Genomic DNA, 24,036 nt, shown 5'->3' on the forward strand with positions numbered 1-24,036 from the left:
GCCTTTGCTTTCTTGGGGGCGGTCGGGAATGTCTTTGTTGCATATCTGAAAGAAGAGATCAGGCCTCCATCAAGGCTGAACAAGTTTGGGTCCGGTCTGTCTGCTATGCAAGCAAACTTGAAAGGGACCGTAGCTGACAAGATGATTGATGAATGTCCTGCTACAGAAGATCAAAAGATCAAAGGCATTGAAGATTGACATGGACAATGCTGCCCCTAGAGACCAATACAGCAGGATGGACAGTAATATAATATCTTGAGGAGGACTGCCCCATAAGTACTGTGATTCGTCAAAAGCCTAGATAGGATGGCAAAGGGGTTGGATCTGGATGGTGTATAATTGAATACACCATCCTGAATACTAAATCTATGACCCCATGGACTCCACCAGGGGCGTAACTATAGAGGGTGCAGCAGTCGCAACCGCAACTGGGCCCTCTGATGCAGGGGGCCCATGCAGCCCCCTCTACATATGGCCGGCAGCAGCATAGGCAGCTAGCACACACTATTATATACCCCCTCCATATCCCCCTGGGGACAGGGACCCCTTCTCACGTGGGGACAGGGACCCCCACCTCCCCTGGGGACAGGGACCCCTTCTCACCTGGGGGCAGTAACTTCATCTGCCCTGGAGAAAAGGACCTCATCTCTTCTGGGGACAGGGACCCAATCCTGCCTAGGGACAGTCCCCCAATGGGGCACCTAAAAATGTAAAAAAATAAATAAATAAAAACTACTGATACCAGTGGTGGAACTACAGGGCTCACAAAGGTCATACCTGTGACCACGCCCTGGAGTTCCACCGCCGGACTCGGAGGGAAGGGCCCTGGCTGGGGTTCAGGGGGGCCCTTCATGGTTTCTTGCATCGGGGCCCTGAAGGTTCTAGTTACGCCAATGGACTCCACCAACCATCCTTGGACAGACCATCCCCCTAAGCACAAAAGCCAAAAGTCTTGGAGTCATCTTCAATTCAGAAATGTCAATGGATGCACAAATAGGATCAGTAATACCATCTCCTACGCCTGCTACGTAGACTCATCCCCTTCATTCCAGAAGAGGAGAAAGCAATAGTAGTAGGAACAATCATTAACTCTCGACTCGACTATGCAAACTCCCTCTACATAGGACTACCTAAATTCAAGATTGCACACCTACAAGTCGTCCAATACACAGCCGCAATACGAGTCACGGGAAAAAAAAACTGGGAATCCATCTCCCCCTCCCTTTACTGGCTAACCGTAAAGGATCGGATCACATTCAAGACCCTCTGCCTGACCCACAAATGCATACAAGAAGACGCTCCTCGATACTTATGCGAAAAAATAAAACACTACACTCCCAATCTTAACCTCCGATCAACCAACCAAACCCTCCTCCTCATGCCCAAATCCCGGTACAAATCAAGGGGAGAACGAAGATTCGCAGTCCAAGGACGACAAGGCTATGGAACGCTCTACCCACGAACATCCGCTTGGAAGGAAACCATCGGGCCTTCAGGAAAAAACTGAAGACCCACCTCTTTTAAGAAAGAATCAACTCAGGTTGGATAAAGCACCTTGAGGCGATTCAGTTCACATTTGCAGCGCTATACAAGTCATTCATTCATTCAACTGAAGTATACAGGGCTGAACGAGTCAGAGAGCTATCCCTCTCTACACCTTTTCGCTCTTGGCTTGTGCCTGAGCCTCGTGGCTCTCTCTACCATTTTGGGCCCAGCCAAGGAGACTGTGTGATAAGTATCTTTGATGTTCTTGTATTATATGTTCTGTAGTTACATGCTTTGTAATATCTTTCTTTAGTATTTTCATGTTAGCATTTTCCTATTTTCCTGGGAAATAAATAAGACTTTGTTTTATTAAGCAGTGCGCTTGGTTTCATTGCTAACCTTGTATTATAGTGTTATAAACATTAACCACTTGCCGCCCGCCCTATAGGCATTTGACGGTGGCAAAGTGGTTTCATAATCCTGATCGGACGTCATATGACGTGATCAGGATTATGAGTCGCTGCGCGCCCCCGGGGGCGCGCATCGCAGCGATCATTGTTGTGGGGTGTCAGTCTGACACCCGGCAACTACGATCTCGGTAAAGAGTCTCCGACGGAGACTCTTTACCACGTGATCAGCCGTGTCCAATCACGGCTGATCACAGTGTAAATGGGAAGAGCCGGTGATCGGCTTTTCCTCACTCGCGTCTGTCAGACGCGAGTAGAGGAGAGCTGATCGGCTGCTCCTCTGACAGGGGATGCCCACGTTGGACCACCAGGGATGCCACCAGACCACCAGGGAAAAGGTAATCCTCCCTAGACCACCAGGGATGCCAGTCAGCACAATGGATGCCAATCAGTGCCCATAATGGATGCCAATCAGTGCCCATAATGGGCATCACTGATTGGCATGCATTATTGTTTGGCACTGATTGGCATCCATTAGTACAGTATAACACCAATGCCGCCTATGAGTGCCCACCTGTGCCGCCTATCAGTGCCCACCTGTGCCACCTATCAGTGCCCAACCGTGCCCATCTGTGCCGCCTATCCATGCCCATCTGTGCCGCCTATCCATGCCCATCTGTGCCGCCCATCCATGCCAATCCGTGCCAGCTATCAGTGCCAATTTGTGCCACCTATCAGTGTCCATCCGTGTCGCCCATCCGTGTCGCCCATCAGTGCCGCCTATCAGTGCCACATATCAGTGTCCATCAATGCCACCTCATCAGTGCCACTTCATTGGTGCCACATCATTGGTGCCCATCAGTGCCGCCTTATCAGTGCCCAGCAGTGTATCCCCATCAGTGCCCATCAGTGAAGGAGAAAACTTACTTATTTACAAAGTTTTGAAACTGAAACAAAAAAAACATTTTTTTTTCAAAATTTTCGGTATTTTTTTATTTGTAGCGCAAAAAATAAAAACCGTAGAGGTGATCAAATACCACCAAAAGAAAGCTCTATTTGTGGGAAAAAAATGATAAAAATTTCATTTGGGTAAAGTGTAGCATGACCGCGCAATTGTCATTCAAAGTGCGACAGCGCTGAAAGCTCAAAATTGGTCTGGGCAGGAAGGTGTTTAAGTGCCCCCCGGTATTGAAGTGGTTAACATGTGATCAGAGTTTTAATAGACTAGCTAACTATAGGAATAGACAAGGTAATACATATATGCAATAAATAGAGGGAATCCGTAACCACCCTCGAATAATATTTATTGTAATAAAAAAATACTTCAGACATGAATCAGACACAGCGGAGGCACGTTGTACTATCTGAATGGTTTTGTACTGCAAGCCTATGCCTTAGTTTCTAGATGACAGGTTCTCTTTTGGGAAACAAATTATTTCCATATAACATAATAATAGTAGTAATAATAATAATATTAAATTTATTTGATACAAAAAAAAAACAGTAAAACAGTTTTCATGAGAGCCAGATGCTACAACTTACAAATATGTACAAAATAAATGATGAAAGTATCAATTACATGACCAATTGCAACAATATATATAATAAAAATACATAAAACACAGAACTTCTAATTGTGTTTTGGGAGTTGGGAAGCGGGTCAAATATGCACTCGAGGCACGAGCCTCCGATGTTATGCAATTTGATGTCATCCTGGAAAGTCTTCTCATTCTTTTTGCCGGAGTTGATGAATTTGGCCTTGGGATGGCTCTGGCTGGACTTTATTTTATCACCTCCTTCAGATGTTGCTGGCTGGAGGCTGGACACCTGTGCAGAGAAGGAACATTGTCTGCGTTAACCCTTTCATGACTAAGCCTATTTCTGACATTTGGTGTTTACAAGTTAAAATCCCTATTTTGTGCTAGAAAATTACTTAGAACCCCCAAACATTTTATATATATATATATATATATATATATATATATATATATATATATATATATATATATATATATATACTGTATATATATATATATATATATATAATATATATATATTATATTATATATATATTTTTTTTATATATTTTATTATATATATATATATATATATATATATATATATATATATATATATATATATATATATATATATTTTAGCAGAGAATCTAGAGCTGGGATATGCAATTAGCGGACCTCCAGCTGTTGCAAAACTACAAGTCCCATAATGTCTCTGCCTTTGGGTGTCATGCTTGTGGCTGTCAGAGTCTTGCTATGCCTTATGGGACTTGTAGTTCTGCAACAGCTGGAGGTCCACTAATTGCATATCCCTGATCTAGAGAATAAAATGGCGATTGTTGCATTATTTTATGTCACACCGTATTTGTTTGTGCAGTGGTGTTTTAAAAGCAATTTTTTGCAAAAAGGGACACTTTCATGAATTAAAAAAAAAAAAAAACAGCATAGCTATCCCAATTTTTTTGTATAATGTGAAAGATGATGTTACGCTGAGTAAATAGATACCAAACATGTCACGCTTTATAATTGAACGCACTGGTAGAATGGCGAGAAACTTTTGTACATAAAAATCTCCATAGGCGACACTTTAAATTTAGTTACAGAGAAGGTCTAATGCTAGAATTATTGCTCTCGCTCTGACGATCGTGGTGATACCTCACGTGTGTGATTTGAACACCGTTTACATACGCGGGCGTGACTTCCATATGCATTAAACATGTGCATTTCGTTTCGTTACGATTTGAAATTCGGACACATTTTCATTATTCGGACATTCGGATGCATCCGAATTACCGAATTACAATGCAACCGAATTCGGCCGAATTTGGCCAAAATTCGACTCAATACCGGATTCGAAATGATTTCAACATGATTCGAAATTATTTCAACCGCATTCGAAATTATTTCAACATGATTCGACATTATTTCAACCACATTCGAAATGATTTCAACATGATTCGAAATTATTTCAACCGCATTCGTAATTATTTCAACATGATTCGACATTATTTCAACCGCATTCGAAAATATTTTGTGACCCGACTTTAGGGCCATGTATCTCGGGGTCACTTGGTGCTAGAAACTCCAAATTTGGTATGAAAACACAATAGTACTAGCACTACAACATATCCAAATTTGGAGTTTCTAGCACTAAGTGACCCCGAGATACATGGCCCTAAAGTCGGGTCACAAAATATTTTCGAATGTAGTTGAAATAATGTCGGATCATGTTGAAATCATTTCGAATGCGGTTGAAATAATGTCGAATCATGTTGAAATAATTTCGAATGCAGTTGAAATAATTTTGAATCATGCTGAAATCATTTAGAATGCGGTTGAAATACTTTCGAATCATGTTGAAATCATTTCGAATCCGGTAGAAATATTTTCGAATTTGGTTGAAATATTTTCGAATGTGGCCGATTTTTCGAAATTCGGTAGAAAACCAAACGAAATCCGAAAACGAATTTAAGGAAGTTAACGAATATAACTAAGCGAAATTAATGAATTAACGAATTAAAACGAAACAAAACTAAACAAATTTTTTCCTTTTGCACATGTCGAATATGCATTTTCTTTGCCACCCGAGCTCACTGTGACGGGGGCTTTTTGACATTTTTAAATTTATTTTCTTTATTTTTATATTATTAAATTGTGTTTTTTTTTTAAAATAATTTGATCACTTTTATTGCTGTCACAAGGAATGTAAACATCCCTTGTGACAGTAATAGGCAGTGACAGGTACTCTTTATGGAGGGATCGGGGGATCTAAAAGACCCCAAACTCCTCCTTTGCACTTCAAAGTATTCAGATCACTGAAAACGTTGTATCTGAATACTGTATATTTTTTTTTAATCCGGCGCCATTGGCAGCCGAGTAAACAGGAAGTGACGTCACTTCCGTGTTTACATAAAGGAGACTGGAACAAAGCCGTCTCCGGGTTCATTCCAGTCTGCCACTAGCCGCCGGAAGCGGTGGATCGTCGATCGGCCCTCCCATGCCACCGGGAGGCCCGGAAAGAGAGGCGGGAGGGGGGGACATCCCTGTATTAGTGTCACTGGTGATGTCAGTGCTAGTTAGTCAGTTGCCCACCCAGCGCCAGTTAGTGTCAGATTGACTATCACAGTCCCATTATAAGTTGCTGATCGCCGCCATTACTTATATTTGAAAAAAAAAAAATAATCCAGTAAATACAGTATATAATATTTTGTAGATTCTATAAATTTCACGCAAACCAACTCCTATACACTTATTGGGATTTTTTTTTAACCACCGACATGTAGCAGAATAAATTTATGAAGAAATTTGATTTTTTTACATTTTTTTTATTGGATATGTTTTATAGCAGAAAGTAATAATTATAGTTATTTTTATTTTATTTTTATTTTTTTGTCTGTCTTTTTTCTTTTATATAAAAATAAATAAACAAACCCCCATCAAATACCACCAAAAGAAAGCTCTATTTTTGTGAAAAAAAAAAGTATAAATATAATTTGGGTACAACGTTGCATGACCGTGCAATTGCCAGTTATAGTAGCGCAGTGTTGAATAGCAAAAAAATAGGCTGGTCATGAAAGGGAGTAAAACCTTCCAGAGCTGAAGTGGTTAAAAAAAAAAAAAAAAAAAAAAAGAGTGGTTTGGTAAAACATTTCATCGTGGCCACTAGATGGAGCTAAGGAGTAGTTGTTATTTTTTTTCCCATGATCCTCAGCTCCATCAATGACTTACCAAACCACTCTTTTTTTTTTAACCACTTCATCTCCGGAAGGTTGGTGCTGAGGATCATAAGAAAAAAATAACTAATCCTTAGCTCCATCTAGTGGCCATAATGAGGTGGTTTTTTTTTTCTAAACCACTCTTGTCTGGTCCCAGAGACACAACAGGGAGTAAAGCTGCTCATACATTGTACTAACTTTTTACCCAGTTCCTGAGGAACCACTCAATGGGTGGCCCTAGGTAAGTCAAGTTCAGCTTGGCAGGAATTCAAGAGCAGGTAACGGCAGGCATGTACTGGCCATCGGGACTACCGGGAGTTTCCCGGTGGGCTGATGGCTCAGTGGGCCACTCTGATGTAAGGGGGCTGGTGATGGGACACTCTGATGTAAGGGGGCTGGTAATGGGACATTCTGATGTAAGGGGGTGCTGATGGGACACTCTGATGTAAAGGGGTGCTAATGGGACACTCTGATGTAAGGGGGTGCTAATGGGACTCTTTGATGTAAGGGGGTGCTGATCGGACTCTCTGATGTAAAGGGGTGCTGATATGACACTCTGATGTAAGTGGGTGCTGATGGGACACTCTGATGTAAGGGGGCTGGTGATGGGACACTCTGATGTAAGGGGGTGCTGATGGGCCACTTAAAATGTAAGTGGGCCGGTCTGGATGAAGTCCAGGGCCAAATTTCTGTCCCAGTCCAGCCCTGGGTAACGGACTGAGCTGCAGTAGCAAGTGCTGGACTGGTTGGGGCGACCTTCCTAAGAAAATTTCCATTCAGCCAATACGTGGGGAGTGTTTGTGTGTGGCAGCCAGTTTGGACCAAGACTGAGAGTGGTGGCCTAGAGGAGGAAGGTTCACTTTGAGAAAAGGTGGTCCGCAACTCCTTGCTTGTTATTTAAAATCTCCAAGATGTATTGATTCTCCATAAAAGACACATGTCAGGGACATGGCCATTGCAGGACCGGCAATGTCGCCCAAATCCAACATCAACGTCCACAGAGAGTTCAGATGCGCGCAGGAGCACGCATCGGCGCATGCGCCTGCGCAACACGACGTGTGCTCGGTGGCGCACAAGTGACGTGACAGACGCTGGCGCCAACTGCCCTATTGAAACCAGCCATTAGAGACAGAACATTGCTGGATTATCTCAGCTTCTCTGTGTTCCTTATGACTCTGTATCCTGATCTGTGGACTACCCGTTATTGACCCGTTATTGACCCGGCTTGCCTTGACCTCGCTCCTTTATATCCTGGTTTGACCTCTGGCTTGCATCTGGACTTTGCTTCTTTTCCTGTCTCCTTTATAGGACTTCGGCTTGCCCCTGTTTATGCTCTGTATGACCTCTGGCCTGGCTCCTGGTTTCTCCTCTTACCAAGCACCGCAAGTACAGCTATTGCTACCAGCCTGCTACAGTCATCCCTCGGTGACCAGCTCTTCTGACTACAAGCAAGCACCTGGCAAACCGCGCTTCTTTGAGCACCACGTTCCTGTCTCCAGCTCCAGGGGCACACTGCTCTTAGCCGCAAGGGGAGCCCTCTTAGCATCTCGATCTCCATACCCGCACCTGACACAGCGGATGTAAACGCATTTCAGCCTTGTTCACTACGAAGGTAGGTCCACCTGCCTGGTGGTGGAAAGAAGGTTCCATTGGGTGGATGTGCTGGGCGACCTGGGCCCCCATATCTCCTGGACGTTGCATGTTCAGTGGGACACCTGTGAACTAGGCCTAGACCGAGAGGTGTGATTCCCCCACATGGCCCCAGGGCCATCTTTACTAAGGAACCTTGGAGCTGGAACTGCCTTAACGACTCGCCACAATGGGGGGCGCTACAAACTGATTGCTGTGCAGGCTGATAAAAGGTGTGTGTTAAGGATGGAGCTAGGAGGAAATGAGTTGAGATACACACTGTGCAGAATTAGTTGTATTATTTCCCTCAACATTTACATAATTTTTACAAAAAAATTTAGGCAAAAATGAGATTACTTCGGGGTGTCTTGCAATGGGGACCCCTTCCCCCCCGATGACAGCTAATTATAAGAAACAATAACTGTGTGAATGCCTGAGCAGCTGTCACAAATAATCTCAGTAATCTGTCTAATAGGTGTTGTTTCTGGAGCGTCAGCTCCATCTAGTGGCCAAAATGCATTTTTTTTCCTCTAAGTACCACAATCTAGAAAATGCAGCATTATGGCTGTGACAGGAGTCACTTTGGGCAGGGGACTTGTGGAACCCAGCTTCTCTTGGAAGGCACTGGAATCTCCTTGTCCTGCTCCCCCGGTCCCACCTATGTGTAAGTTATCCTGTGTCTATTAGGGGCACAGGGTGACCGAGAACCCCAGTCTGATCTGTACTAATCAGACAACCACGCTGGAATGTTGTGTATATACTGTATGTATATATATATAGACTCTTTGCTGGGTTGTTTGTGGTGTGGCTGTATTCCATTGTTGTATTGTGTCTGCCTGCCTTGGGAGAAAAGTATTATGGGATGTGTATGTGTGTTTGCTGTGAGAAGGGAGGGGGAATTCCTCCAACAGATTTTCCTGCTGATTGGACAGTCTACCCCACCCTGAATGCAAAGGGAGGGGAGGTTGTCCTGAGTGTTACCTGTGTACTTGTGTTTCAATAATCAGTCCATTATCAGCAGCCAAAACTAGTACTGCTTAGTTCTTGGTTGCAAGTGGTTAGAATATCTGATATCTATATTCAGATTGGGAGGAAGCAATATACGACAGAAGCACTCACGCGGAGTGTGGGAAGTGATTCCGTGATAATGGCCGCTAGATGGATGAAGTTAGACGAAGTATGCTGAGAGCACATGGAAGGAAGAGAAGGGAAGGGAAGAGAAGAGAAGAGAAGAGAAGAGAAGAGAAGGGAACACTTACTGGAGGATCCAACGTCTGACAGCTGAGCTCAGCCTTGTCCTGCCTGGGTCTGGAATACACGGCTGTGCAGTTCTTCATCACCTGAGAGAAATCACACATCGGATGAGGTTTATGGTCACTATTATCCAGAGAACGGTTATAAATCTATGAAATGCAGGAAAAACGCACACAGTACTTCATTCTAAGTCTGCAACAAGTTAAAAAAGACCAAAAAATTAAGAAAAAAATATGTTTTTCTCAGTTTCTGTTATAAAATTTTGCAAATAAATTATGTTTCTCCTTCACTGATGGGCACTGATGAGGTTACACTGATGAGTACTGACAGACAGCACTGATAGGCTGCACTGATGGGCACTGATGTGCAGTGATAAGGCTACACTGAGGAGGCTGCACTGATGGGCACTGATGAGGCTGCACTGATGAGGCTGCAGTGATGGGCACTGAAAAGCTGCACTAATGTGCACTGATGAGGCTACACTGATGGGCACCAATGAGGCTGCACTGATGGGCACTGACAGGCTGCACTGATGTGCACTCATGAGACTGCACTGATGGGCACTGAAAAGTTGCACTGATGTGCACCAATGAGACTTCACTGATGGGCACTGATAGGCTGCACTGATGTGCACTCATTAGACTGCACTGATGGGCACTGAAAAGCTGCACTGATAAGGCTACACTGATGGGCACTAATAGGCTGCACCGATGGGCACTGATGAGGCTGCACCGATGGGCACTGAAAAACTGCAGTAATGTGCACTGATGAGGCTACACTGATTGGTACTGATAGGCTGCACTGATGTGCACTGATGAGTCTACACCAATGGGCACTGATGAGGCTGCGCTGATAGGCTGCACTGATATGCACTCATGAGACTGCACTGATGGGCACTGAAAAGCTGCACTGATGTGCACTGATGAGGCTACACTGATGGGTACTGATAGGCTGCACTGATGGGCACTGAAAAACTGCACTAATGTGCACTGATGAGGCTACACTAATGGGCACTGATGAGGCTACACTGATGGGCACTGATAGGCTCCACTGATGTGCACTGATGAGGCTACACTGATGAGCACTGATGAGGCTGCACTGATGTGCACTGAAAAACTCCACTAATGTGCACTGATGAGGCTACACTGATGGGCACTGATAGGCTGCACTGATGAGGCTACAACGATGGGCACTGATAGGTGGCACTGATAGGCTGCATTGATGGGCACTGATGTGCACCGACAGGGCTACACTGATAAGGCTGCACTGATGGGCACTGAAAAGCAGGGGGCAGCACCACTAATTCTCGGACTTTCTCTTCTAATAAACTCTGGAAAGGTTCATACACTCCTATGTGAAGGTAAATTCCCCTCTATACATTTTCCGGCATTGTGCAGTTCCTCACCGATATCTCTTACTTACCCCGTCCTCCTTGAAGGGACATTCCTCCGGGATTTCTGCTGCCTTCCGACAAACCGTCTCTTTAATAACAAAGCTTAGTGAATTATTTTCATGGAAATCTGCCTAAAGAAAATTAAAAAATGATATATTATTATTTCATTATATTCAGTCTATTTATCCAAATTCACGGTGCCAATATCTCAGCTCTCACACCGCCCTTTTGAACAACCCCCGTCATTCATCTAATGTTGTTTCCGTCTGATCGTCCAGCGCCATCTGGTGTCCATAATGAGGTATTTCACAATTTAAAAAGTTAAAACCTTTTTTTTTCCCCAGTAGGGATGCACCGATACCAAGCATTTTCGTGAGTATCGGTACTCGCCCAAATGCTGCCGATCTCGCAAACCGATGCGATTTGCGTTAGTACAAAATGAATGGAAGCAAATCTCACTGCATAGAATCGCATGCGATTTGGACAGGGATGCGGTGCGATTCCTGTCCGAATTGCACCTGTTTCCCCCACCGCTCCTGTGTGCGTGGCTAAAAAAGGATTATAGCGCCATCTCGTGGTTAGTTTAAAATTTTTTTAGAACCCACAACACATAAAAGATCCACAGAAAGTACAGGCCGGCACCTCGACAGCTTCTCCATAGAAAATATTTATTTAAGCATTAGAGCAGTAACATCATCCAAAAAAACTAACGCGTTTTGGCCTTAGGCTTTTTGCTGAGGGCCGAAATGCATCAGTTAGAGATCCACCTCATTTATTTCCTTCCTTCCCACCCTTACTGTCCCTGGTCCGCCCCTTTTTTTTGATTGGATTTCAGCTCTTTCAATCATAGAGGCTCTGCATCACATGTGGGAGTTACCCTAGGAACGCCCACTCCTCCAAACTGACACCCACCTATCAACGCATTTTGATATCTGCATAACTCCTCCCAAAAGTCAGCCCATTGCTTGCATCAGGACTGAGGACTCTGGATGAGGACTAGAGGTGCAGGCAGCTGTGGAAGAGGAAGCAGCTCTGTAGATATATAATGTGGAGAACAGCGGCGCTCACCTGGATGCAGTATATTAAAATGAGTAATGGTGAATTTATTCAAATACAAATTTAAAATAAGAATTAACTCACAGGGTAAGGGTTAAAATGTCTAGTCAGACACTGATCCAGACAGCCGGCGGTGTGGGGTGCTGCTGCTCTTTCGCTAGCTGCACGGGTTTCCAAGGCTTTGAGTCAAGCTGGCAGTCTTCTCCCCGTCGGCTGTGACGTCACTGGATGTGGCTGCTGGTCCTGTGCCCTACATCCAGTGATGTCAAAATTCATATGTATCATTTTAATATACTGCACTCAGTTGAGTGCCGCTGTTCTCTGTCCATTATTGACCTTATCCAAGACTTTCACCTTGCTCCTGCTTCAGAATTTTTACCTCTGCTGCCCATCAGTTATCAACCATGGCCTGGATTTTGACCTTGATCGTGCTACTGAATTGATACCTCTACTACCCTTATATTATCAACCGTGGCTTAGATTTTGACAACTAAGCTTGCTTCTGAGCTGGTTCCTCTGTCCATCTGTTACCAACCTTGGCTTGGTCTTTGACCTTGCTCCTCTGGTACCTCTGTTTTCCATCTACAGTATTATTGACCTTGTCCTAGACTTTGAATTTGCTCCTGCTTCTGAATTTTTACCATCTGTTATGGACCTTGGCCTGGACTTTGTCCATGCTCCTGCTTCAGAATTGCTACCTTTGCTGCCTGTCTGTTGTCAACCTTGGCCTGGACTTTGTCCTTGCTCCTGCTTCAGAATTGCTACCTTTGCTGCCTGTCTGTTGTCAACCTTGGCCTGGACTTTGTCCTTGCTCCTGCTTCAGAATTGCTACCTTTGCTGCCTGTCTGTTGTCAACCTTGGCCTGGACTTTGTCCTTGCTCCTGCTTCAGAATTGCTACCTTTGCTGCCTGTCTGTTGTGAACCTTGGCCTGGACTTTGTCCTTGCTCCTGCTTCCGAATTGCTACCTTTGCTGCCTGTCTGTTGTGAACCTTGGCCTGGACTTTGTCCTTGCTCCTGCTTCCGAATTGCTACCTTTGCTGCCTGTCTGTTGTGAACCTTGGCCTGGACTTTGTCCTTGCTCCTGCTTCAGAATTGCTACCTTTGCTGCCTGTCTGTTGTGAACCTTGGCCTGGACTTTGTCCTTGCTCCTGCTTCAGAATTGCTACCTTTGCTGCCTGTCTATTGTCAACCTTGGCCTGGACTTTGACCTCAAACCTACATTTGACTTGGTACCTCTGCTGCCTGACTGACCCCGCTTGCCCTGACAGCAAATATTCTCCTCACACCTGCAAGTTTCTATGGCCAACCTGTGTACCAGCTTCCTGCGCAGACCTAGCCTGAGCATCTCCAGCAACAAAACATCTTCCAGACTGTCTTCTGCTATCCTTCCGTGTCTGGACCCACTGCAGGCACCCAACCCACTCCTCATCCTGCTACACTCTGCCTACAACTCAAGGGGGTACAAATTCTTCACATCTACAAATGTTTGGCCATATAGTGTACCCGGGGTCACCAAGACAGAAATATTAAATAGAGATGTGTATCTATCGCAGGGTGGTTTCTGCGGATACACTCAAAAGTAAAAAAAACAAACAAACGCCACGGCACAGCGGTCCCACCTCCTCACCGGGTGAAAAAACGCTATAGGGGCTACGAGGATCCCCCTCTCACCTTGGACTAACTGGGAGATGCTGTCTTCAATCTACTTATTTTAACCACTTGAGATCCGCGCTATAGCCAAATGACGGCTACAGCGCAGATCTCCTTTTCCGGGACGACATCAATAGACGTAGTCCCCCTGAGGGGCGCGCGCGGCGCGCTCTGTGATCGGGGAGTCTATGAGACTCGCCTGATCACCGATCCGTGCAAGGGGTCGATCCCGACCCCTTATCACGTGATCAGCTGTCAGCCAATGACAGCTGTTCATGTGATATAACGGAGCCGGTAATCGGCTATTATTCCTCCTCGCGCTGACAGCGCGAGGAGAAAAAAAAAAGCCGATCACCGGCGGCCGTGATCGGGACATCAGTCCCGATCACGGCCAGCTCTGCCATTGCCCACCTGCCCCCTGCCAGTGCCCACCTGCCCCCTCATAACTATAAATAATAAAAAATTAGTGCCCCCCGTCAGTGCCACCCAGCAGTGCCCATAGTGCCACCCAGCAGTGCCCACAGTGCCACCCAGCAGTGCCCACAATCTGCCTCAACAAAGGTGCTGCACCCCAGTGCCACATATCCGTGCCCATCAGTGTCATCTACCAGTGCCCATCAGTGCCCAGCAGTGCCACCTATCAGAGCCACCTATCAGTGCCACCTATCAGTGCCCATCAGTCCCATCTATCAGTGGTACCTATCAGTGCCCATCCGTGCCACCCATCCATGCCACCCATCTGTGCCCCCCATCCGTGCCATCTTATCTGTGCCCATCTTTGCCCATCAGTGCCGCCTTATCTGTGCCCATCGGTGCCGCCTTATCTGTGCCTATTAGTGCCGCCTTAACTATGCCTATCAGTGCCCACCAGTGCAGCCTATCAGTGCCGCCTCTTCAATGAAGGAGAAAAATGACCTGTTTGCAAAATTTTATAACAAACTATTAAACATGATTTTATTTTTTTGCATCTTTTTTTGTTTGTTTAGCAAAAAATAAAACTCTGAGCTGTAATTAAATACCACCAAAAGAAAGCTCTATTTGTGGGAAAAAAATGATAAAAATGTCATTTGGGTACAGTGTTGTATGCCCGCGCAATTGTCATTCAAAGTGCGACAGCACTGAAAGCTGAAAATTGGTCTGGGACTGAGGGGGGTTTAAGTGCCCAGTAAGCAAGTGGTTAAAGATACTACAGGAAGTGATCCTTTCAATTCCAAAAGAATACGGGGTATCACAACCCCCTCCTGTTTTTTGTTTGGCTGTCTCACACTACAAAGTACCTGAAGCCTCTATACCAACCGCAGGCTCTTATATTGACCAAAGTGTGATGCCGAAGAAGTGAAAACCGTTTCTTATATATTTGGAAAAATACTTTCCTTTTATCTCTCTTCTCCCTCCTACACATTTCTCTTGGGGTGTACCCATGAAGAAACAAAATTGCTAAAGCTCCTGAGGAAGCGTTTGCTCAGAAACGCGAAACATGTAGAGCGCCAGAACATATCTAAGATTTAGTTCTGTATTTGATATCCTGTCTATTTTATTTTCTGTATTAATATACAAATTGTCACTCTTTGATATATATGGAAATGAATATGGATATTGTTTAGATTATACCAACATAGACAGGACACAATACCAGTACTTGATATGTTTTTGTAATTTTCCCTCCTTTTTTTTTCAATTTTTAGTCTTTTAACCACTTGCTTACTGGGCACTTAGACCCCCCTCCTGCCCAGACCAATTTTCAGCTTTCAGCGCTGATGCACTTTGAATGACAATTGCGCGGTCATACAACACTGTACCCAAATGACATTTTTATCGTTTTTTTCCCACAAATAGAGCTTTCTTTTGGTGGTATTTAATTACAGCTCGGAGTTTTATTTTTTGCTAAACAAACAAAAAAAGCTGCAAAAAAAATCAAAAAATCATGTTTAATAGTTTGTTATAAAATTTTGCAAACAGGTCATTTTTCTCCTTCATTGAAGTGCGCTGATGAGGCGGCACTGATAGGCTGCACTGGTGGGCACTGATAGGCTGCATTGGTGGGCACTGATAGGCTGCACTGGTGGGCACTGATAGGCTGCACTGGTGGGCACTGATAGGCTGCATTGGTGGGCACTGATAGGCTGCACTGGTGGGCACTGATAGGCTGCACTGGTGGGCACTGATAGGCATAGTTAAGGTGGCACTAATAGGCACAGATAAAGCGGCAATGATGGGCACAGATAAGGCGGCACTGATGGGCAAAGATGGGCACAGATAAGATGGCACGGATGGGTGGCACTAAGGGGCACTGATAGGTACCACTGATAGATGGGACTGATGGGCACTGATAGGCATTGGTAGATGACACTGATGGGCACGGATATGTGGCACTGGTGTGCAGAACCTTTGTTGAGGCAGATTGTGGGCATTGCTGGGTGGCACTGTGGGCACTGCTGGGTGGCACTGCTCGGTGGCACTGTGGGCACTGCTGGGTGGCACTGTGGGCACTGCTAGGTGGCACTGACGGGGGGCCATTATTTTTTATTGAGGTGGCACTGGCAGGGGGCAGGTGGGCACTGGCAGGGCTGGCCGTGATCGGGCCTAATGTCCCGATCACGGCCGCCGGTGATCGGCTCTTTTTTTTTTCTCCTCGCGCTGTCAACGCGAGGAGGAATAATAGCCGATTACCAGCTCCGTTGTATCACATGACCAGCTGTCATTGGCTGACAGCTGATCACGTGATAAGGGGTCCGGATCGACCCCTTGCTCGAATCGGTGATCAGGCGAGTCTCATAGACTCGCCGATCACAGAGCGCGCCGCGCGTGCCCCTCACGGGGCGCGCAGGCCGTTCGCGCACGGGACGACGTCAATAGACGTCGTCCCAGCAAAGGAAGTCCGCGCTGTAGCCGTCATTCGGCTATAGCGCGGGTCTCAAGTGGTTAATAAATATATATTTTTTTTTTTGAATGTGTCTTTTTCCTTACTGTTTAATCTTGCCTAAAAAGTCCAATGGAACCAACACTTTCCCTTGAGGTCTTTTGTGTGAAGGTTCCTCTCTCCTCTCCCTTTCCCTGTTTCTTTGCAATTTCAAAACCAAGACAGAAAGTCACAGGCGTCAATGATTTTGGACTTTTCCTCCTCTTCTAGAAGATGTGTTTTTGCCCACTGGACACAAAGACAAAGAGCAGCCTTACTACATACCTGGCTGTGTGAGTCCACCTGGAGAAGTTTGTAGAGAAAACTTGAATTATTTAGTCCTTCGTTGAAGAGTTCTATAGAATCTTCCAGTAACTGAGGGTTGGGGGGTCTCCTCAATGGGTGGTAGATGGATGCAGAATACAGGACTGTCATTGCCTGGAGCAAGACGCAGATCTGGAAATAATTCCCCATCGTTCGATAATTCATTCACAGACAGGCAGAAGCGTCACTCACTATCATAGAGTGAAGGCAGCACTGTCAGTCCCCTGATTTTTAAATTGCGCAATGTCCAGATGTCGCTGTCAGAGCCTTGGCTCTCGGCTCACGGGCAAGAAATTGCAGGAAACTTCTCAACAGGAAACAAAATCTGAAATATTGACTTTGCAGAAAGGAGGTGACATTCAGAGTCCTCTCACACGCACTGTGATGACTGGCACACATGTAAAATTGTTTAAATAATTATAAACCCTGAAGCAACCGGAACCAGATATTATCAGTGTGAAGGCTGGCCGGTTTTCATAGTGTAGCGCTACCCACGCAAAATCCTAGTGATGTATTTTGGTTTTGTGCTTCCCTGGGCAAGACTAAAATTGGGCGCCTCCCCATCTAAATTTGCCACACCCCCTTCCTGTGTAAGACCCACCCCTTCCTCTGTAAACCCTAGACATGGGCGCCGTTAAAAAAATTTGTTTAATTTCATTCTGTTTTATTCCGTATGAAAAAAAAAATCGTATTTCGTGATTCGTGTACAAGATTTAATTCGGATTTGTACGAAATACGAATTTCCGTTAGGTTTGTAAACTTTTCGTTAAAATAATGAAAGTTCGTTATGATGAATTTATCATTATGAGGGGTTCCCTCCATCCCCGTGCTGTGCTGACTTCCTGGGGTTTTTAACATTTAGGTTTGTAAACTTTTTGTAACAATTACGAATGTTCATTATGATGAATTTATCATTATGAGGGGCTCCTAACTAGGGATGAGCCGAACACCCCCCCCCCGGTTCGGTTCGCACCAGAACTTTCGAACGGACCCCACATTCGTTACGAACGTTAGAACCCCATTGAAGTCTATGGGACTCGAACGTTCGAAATGGAAAGTGCTAATTTTAACGGCTAATATGCAAGATACTGTCCTAAAAAGGGTTTGGGGACCTGACTCCTGCCTCAGGGGACATGGATCAATGCAAGAAAAAGTTTTAAAAACGGCCGTTTTGGCGGGAACACTGATTTTAATGACAATTAAAGTGAAAAAAAAAAGTGAAATATTCCTTTAAATATGGTGCCTGGGGGGTGTCTGTAGTATGCCTGTGAAGTGCCACGTGTTTCCCGTGTTTAGAACAGTCCCTGCACAAAATGACATTAAACGGAAATAACACCATTTAAAACTGCTTGCGGTTTTAATGTTATATCTGGTTCCTGCAATATGGATGAAAATCATTGAGAAAAATGGCATGGGTAGCCCTCCCTGCCCATTACCAGCCTATTTGGGTCTTGTACGCATATTAAGGGGAACCCCGTACCCATATTAAAAAAAGGAAATGCGTGTGGCCCCCAGGCCCTATATACTCAGAACAGCAGTATACAGGCGGTGCAAACAAGACAGGGACTGTGTAGGTTTGTTGTGTTAAGTTGAATCTGTTTGTAATTTTCAACTGGTACATTTTTAAAGTGTAGCTCCAGTCAAAAAAACTATTTTAAAGCTTTTTGGAAAACATAGGGAAGGGTTATCACCCCTGTATAATTTGTTTTGTCGTCCATCTTTTTTCATCTCACTTGCTGCTGTCTCCTTCCGTTTGCAAGTAGGAGATGTTTGTAAGTTGGATGTTTGAAAGTAGGGGCCTGCCCTATATGCTCTGCAGAAATGGCGGAACAAGGTGTTGGTTTTGCCACAACATTGTAAGCCCTCAAAGTGACTCTTGGTGGGCGCTGGAGCGCCCTGCTGTGAACGATTATATCAAGAATTGTAATTACATGCCATTGTTGAACAGTGGTAGAAAAATTGACCTTTGGTGGTTGTGGTGCTGGTGCCACAACACTATAAGTCCTCACCGTTACTATGGGTGGGCACAGGAAGGGGCCCTCCTGTGAAATATTATATCAAGAATTGTAATTACATGTCCCTGTTAAACAGGGGCAGAAAAATTGGGCCTTAGGCACTGGTGCTGGTGCCACCACACTCCAACCTCTGCCATATACTCTAGTTTTATTGCAGGAATTAGCCCTGCTGCAAAGCATTGCATCAAAAATTGTACTTAAACGCCCCTGTTAAACAGGGGCAGAAAAATTGGGCTGCTGGCATCACCCAGAACCAAAAATGTTCTTCCAACATATCAGCGGAGGAGGAAGAGGATAGACAATCAACATAACAGGACAGTCACTCAGCATCAGCATAGGCAGTCTTGAAGGGATGTGATATTTCAAAAAAAATTATTCGGTTACATCAGCTTCAGGTGCTTGGTAGCTGTGGGTGATCCAAGACTGATTCATCTTGATGAAGGTCAGTCGATCAACTGATTCGGTGGACAGGCGCACCCTGTGATCGGTAACAAAGCCACCAGCAGCACTGAAGGTGCGTTCCGAAAGAACGCTGGATGCAGGACAGGCCAGTAGCTCATTTGCATACTGTGCAAGCTCTTGACCAGTGATCCATCCTCAAGACCCAGTAAGCCAGAGGATTTTCGGTGGGAAAGGTGTCCAAGTCTGACCTTGCCCCTAGGTATTCCTGCACCATGTAAATTAGACGCTGGCGATGGGTGCTGGAACCAATCATACCTTGGGGCTGCGGACTAAAAAATTGTCTGAAAGCATCAGTCAGACGCCACCTTCTCCACCGCTCCTTCTGACCGATGCCTCAGCAACACGTTGTCCAGGACCAGGAGTTTGTAACCTCCCAGTCTCTGGGAACGCGTTGCACAGAGCTTTCTGCAAGGCCTCCCGGAGATGTCTCATCCTCTGCTCCCTCTGCGATGGCAAGATAAGGTCGGCAACCTTACCCTTGTACCGTGGATCAAGGAGAGTGGCCAGCCAGTAATGGTCCCTCTCCTTGATCCGAAGAATACGAGGATCCTTCCGCAGGCTTTGCAGGATCAGGGAGGCCATGCAGCGTAGGTTAGCTGAGGCATTCGGTCCGGAGTCCTCTGGGTCACTAAGGACAACATGATCCGCAGCTACCTCCTCCCAGCCACGTACAAGTCCACGTGTTTCTTGGGACTGTAAATCATCCCTATAAGACTGCTGCTGCTGATGCTGATGCTGAGTGCCAGCCTCCACCTCCATGCTGACACAATCATCCTCCTCCTCCTCCTCCTCATCCTCCTCCTCACCCTCTTCCTGTGTGATGGGTGGCACAGCAGGAACACTGTCTGGATAAAGGGGGCCTTGAGAGGCAAGGAAGTCCTCCTCTTCCTGCCTCTGTTCTGCCTCAAGTGCCCTGTCCATTATTCCACGCAGCGTATGCTCCAAGAGGTGGACAAGAGGTACAGTGTCACTGATGCATGCACTGTCACTGCTCACCATCCTTGTGGCCTCCTCAAATGGTGACAGGACAGTGCATGCATCCCTGATCATGCCCCACTGGCGTGGTGAGAAAAAACCAAGCTCCCCTGACCCTGTCCTGGTGCCGTAGTTGCACAGGTACTCATTGATGGCCCTCTGCTGCGTGTGCAGCCGCTGCAGCATGGCCAATGTTGAGTTCCATCTGGTGGGCATGTCACATATAAGGCGGTTCTTGGGCAGGTTCAACTCCTTTTGGAGCTCAGCCAGCCGAGTACAGGCATTAAATGATCGGCGGAAATGCACACAGACTTTCCTGGCCTGCTTCAGGACATCCTGTAAGCCGGGGTACCTGCCCAAGAACCGCTGCACCACCAGGTTAAGGACGTGAGCTACACAGGGCACATGGGTCAGTTGTCCCTGTCGGAGGGCGGAGAGGAGGTTGGTGCCATTGTCGCAAACCACCATTCCTGGCTTAAGCTGGCGTGTCGTCAACCACCTCTCGGCCTGCCCCTGCAGAGCTGACAAAACATCCGCCCCAGTGTGGCTCCTGTCCCCCAAACAAACCAGCGCAAGCACGGCATGGCATCGTTTTGCCTGCGTACTTGCGTAGCCCCTGCAACACCTACGGAGCACCGCTGGTTCTGAGGACAGAGCACTGGAAGAGCCCATGGAGGAAGAAGAAGAGGAGGGGGTGGAGGAGAGAGGTGTGTCATAACCAATAGTAGCATTTTGGAGGCGTGGTGGCGGAACAACCTCCAACACTACTGCACCTTGTCCTGCATCCTTCCCAGCAGCCAGAAGAGTGACCCACTGGGCCGTGAAAGACAGGTAACGTCCCTGTCCATGCCTGCTGGACCATGAGTCAGCCGTAATATGCACCTTACCGCTGACCGCCCTGTCCAGCGAGGCAAGGACATTGCCTTCCACGTGCCAGTAGAGAGCCGGAATCGCCTTCCGTGTGAAAAAGTGCCGTTTGGGGACCTGCCACTGAGGAACCGCACATTGTACAAACTCACGGAAGGGGGCCGAGTCTACCAACTGAAAAGGCAGCAGTTGAAGTGCTAGCAATTTAGCCAAGCTAGCATTCAACCGCTGGGCATGTGGATGGCTGGGAGTAAACTTCTTCCGCCGGTCCAGCAGCTGGGACAGGGACATTTGCCTGCTATAATCGGACGTGGATGTACCACTAGCAGAGTTCCCGGAAGCACTTGGCTGTGACACACCTAATTCTACACCTTCATTCCTCTCAGAGCAGGTTTCAGAGAGGACTGAAGGTCTAGTGGGGTTGGAGATGCCAGCTGATGAGGAGCAAGGAGAGGTCCGCTTTGTTCTTTGGTGTGGGTCTTTGAGGTACGCTTGCCAACGAGCTGCATGGCAGGTCAACATATGTCTGGTCAAGCATGTGGTGCCCAAGCGGCTGATGTTTTGGCCACGTGAGATACGCTTGAGACATATGTTGCAAATAGCAGCGGTGTGATCTGATGCACTCGTCTCAAAAAAGGCCCACACCAAAGAACTTTTAGAATAACGTGCAGAGGAAGCGCTCTGCGCAGGCGGAGCTCTGCGGTGTGATTCAGTCGGTGTGCTGCCCCTAAGCTGGCCCCCGGAGGGCATCCTGCCTCGTTGGACATGTGCCTCCTCCTCCTCCTCCTCCTCCTCCTCCTCCCTCCTTCCAGGCACCCACGTGGAGTCAGTGCCCTCATCATCCCCTCCCTCTTCATCGCTGTAGCAAACCTGGCAGTATGCTGCAGCTTGTGGAACATGACTGCCAGATTGCTGTCCTTCTTGAGCATCCCCTCTCTCTGCGCTCACGCTACTGCCTTCCTCTAGCTGAGCGTCATCATCAGAGCCCACCAAACACTGGGCATCCTCCTGGAGCATGTACCCAACACTGTGCTCAATGAGTTCAGGAGACTCCTCAGGAGGACGTGGTGGGTCTAGGGAAGGAGTCACTGATGATGACATTGAGAGGAGGGAAGACGATGCGTTGGCAGCTGCTTTGCTACTACCCTGAGACTGGGTGAGAGAGGATGAGGAGGATGAAGAGGGCTTGGGCATCCACTCTACCAAGTCGTTGGCATGTTGCGGTTCAACATGTCCAGCTGCAGAAAAGAAGGACAAGCATGTCCCATGGCCACGTGCTGATGACAATGCACCGCGTCCACGACCAGCACTGTTGTCTCTAGACACAGAGCCTGCTTGCCCTCTTTTATCGGCTCGCCCCTGTCTGCCTCTCCTTGTTGGCCTTCCAGACATGGTAATGGCCTGAAGGGAGTTGGGTAAAACAGTAGTTGGGTAGTTTATATTGTGCTGGAGGCACACAACACCCACTAACTCCTGCAGATGCCTTTATTATAGAACACCAGAGATAAAGGGGTATATACAGATGTATACTGGAAGCACACACAACTTCCAATAACTCCTGCAGATGACAATTGGGCCCAAATAGAGAACAGCTATTTAGGTGGATTATAGCGGTATGTACTGGGTACAGAGCATGCAGACAGCACGCACTATCTCCTGCCACTACTGACTGCAAGCTCTATTGTTAAAGATGGACCACTAGCTATATAGGTGAGGTGAATATCACGGTGTATACTGCGGTCAGGGCACGCAGACAATAACCAGAAAACAGCAGAGATAAAGGGGTATATACAGATGTATACTGTGCTGTGCTGGAGGCACACACAACTTCCAATAACTCCTGCAGATGGCAAATGGGCTCAAATAGAGAAGAGCTATGTAGGTGGATTATAGCGGTATGTACTGGGTACAGAGCACGCAGACAGCACGCACTATCTCCTGACACTACTGACTGCAAGCTCTATTATTAAAGCTAGATCACTAGCTATATAGGTGAGGTGAATATAGTGGTGTATACTGCGGTCAGGGCACAGACAATAACCACTACACAAGAGCAAGATAGGAAATCAGCCAAAAACGATCGGTGTGTAACTGTGTTGAAGGTACACAGAACACCCACTGCTTCAGATGCCAACACACTACACGAGGCCGCCTCAATGGTGGCCTTATATAGTGTGGGGCGTGCACTACACAGCCTGAGCTATGATTGGCCACAGGCAGGATGCCTGTGGCCAATCATGGCTCTCCTCGCTGCTGGCGCTGCGATTGGCCAAGCATGCGGGGTCACAGTGCATGCTTGGCCAATCACGAGCCAGCAATGCACTGCGCCATCGCAGTGCATTGTGGGCCGTGCGCGCCACACGAATTTTGACGCGAACGGACCAAGAGTTCGGATTTCGCCGAACGGACGAACAGCCAATGTTCGAGTCGAACGTACGTTCGACTCGAACACGAAGCTCATCCCTACTCCTAACAACAATGTGCTGTGCTGACTTCTGATTGGTGAACAAAACACCAGTCATGTTTCTGGTAATTTGGATCTGAAATTCGTTAACAAAAATTTTGTATGAAATTCGTAAGCATAGAAATTCATATTTCAGATTCGTACGAATGTATGAATTTCCGGAGATTCGTGCGAGTTTTCAATTCGTACGAAACTAATCGCACATGTCTAGTAAACCCCCCCCCCCATCCTCTTTATGCTCCACCTCTTCCTATTAGAGCTCCACTTCAGGAGATGGTCAGAGACTGCTGCCATGATACAGGAGATGGTCAGAGACTGCGGAGATGATATATGAGACAGTCAGAGACTGCGGACATGATACAGGAGATGATCGGAGACTGCAAACATGATACAGGGGATAGTCAGAGACTGCAGACATGATAC

The 24,036-nt window shown here is 46.5% G+C and overlaps 1 protein-coding gene across 1 annotated transcript; it reads right to left on the reverse strand.

Annotated features, from left to right (window-relative positions):
* Positions 1 to 3,179: 3,179 nt before the first annotated feature.
* On the reverse strand, positions 3,180 to 23,980 carry LOC143997763 (neutrophilic granule protein-like). The gene is made up of 5 exons (XM_077493552.1): positions 23,643 to 23,980; positions 16,792 to 17,672; positions 10,930 to 11,031; positions 9,513 to 9,593; positions 3,180 to 3,719 (listed from the first exon to the last, which is right to left on the reverse strand). The coding sequence occupies exons 2-5, from the start codon at positions 16,993 to 16,995 to the stop codon at positions 3,468 to 3,470; spliced, it is 639 nt and encodes a 212-aa protein (XP_077349678.1). The 5' UTR covers positions 16,996 to 17,672; positions 23,643 to 23,980; the 3' UTR covers positions 3,180 to 3,467.
* Positions 23,981 to 24,036: the final 56 nt, after the last annotated feature.

Source organism: Lithobates pipiens, unplaced genomic scaffold (genome assembly GCF_037356315.1).
Source record: "Lithobates pipiens isolate NorthernLeopardFrog02 unplaced genomic scaffold, aLitPip1_a1.2 Scaffold_19, whole genome shotgun sequence".
Classification (NCBI taxonomy): Eukaryota; Metazoa; Chordata; class Amphibia; order Anura; family Ranidae; genus Lithobates; species Lithobates pipiens.

What these genes read in the sequence shown, in the direction of transcription:
- LOC143997763 (XM_077493552.1), bottom strand. Translation starts at nt 16,995, where the DNA reads ATGAATTATCGAACGATGGGGAATTATTTCCAGATCTGCGTCTTGCTC. An exon ending in GTCCCTTCAAGGAGGACGGG is followed by an intron (nt 9,594 to 10,929) that starts GTAAGTAAGAGA and finishes GATTTCTCTCAG; the next exon opens with GTGATGAAGAACTGCACAGC. An exon ending in GTCAGACGTTGGATCCTCCA is followed by an intron (nt 3,720 to 9,512) that starts GTAAGTGTTCCC and finishes TTCTCTGCACAG; the next exon opens with GTGTCCAGCCTCCAGCCAGC.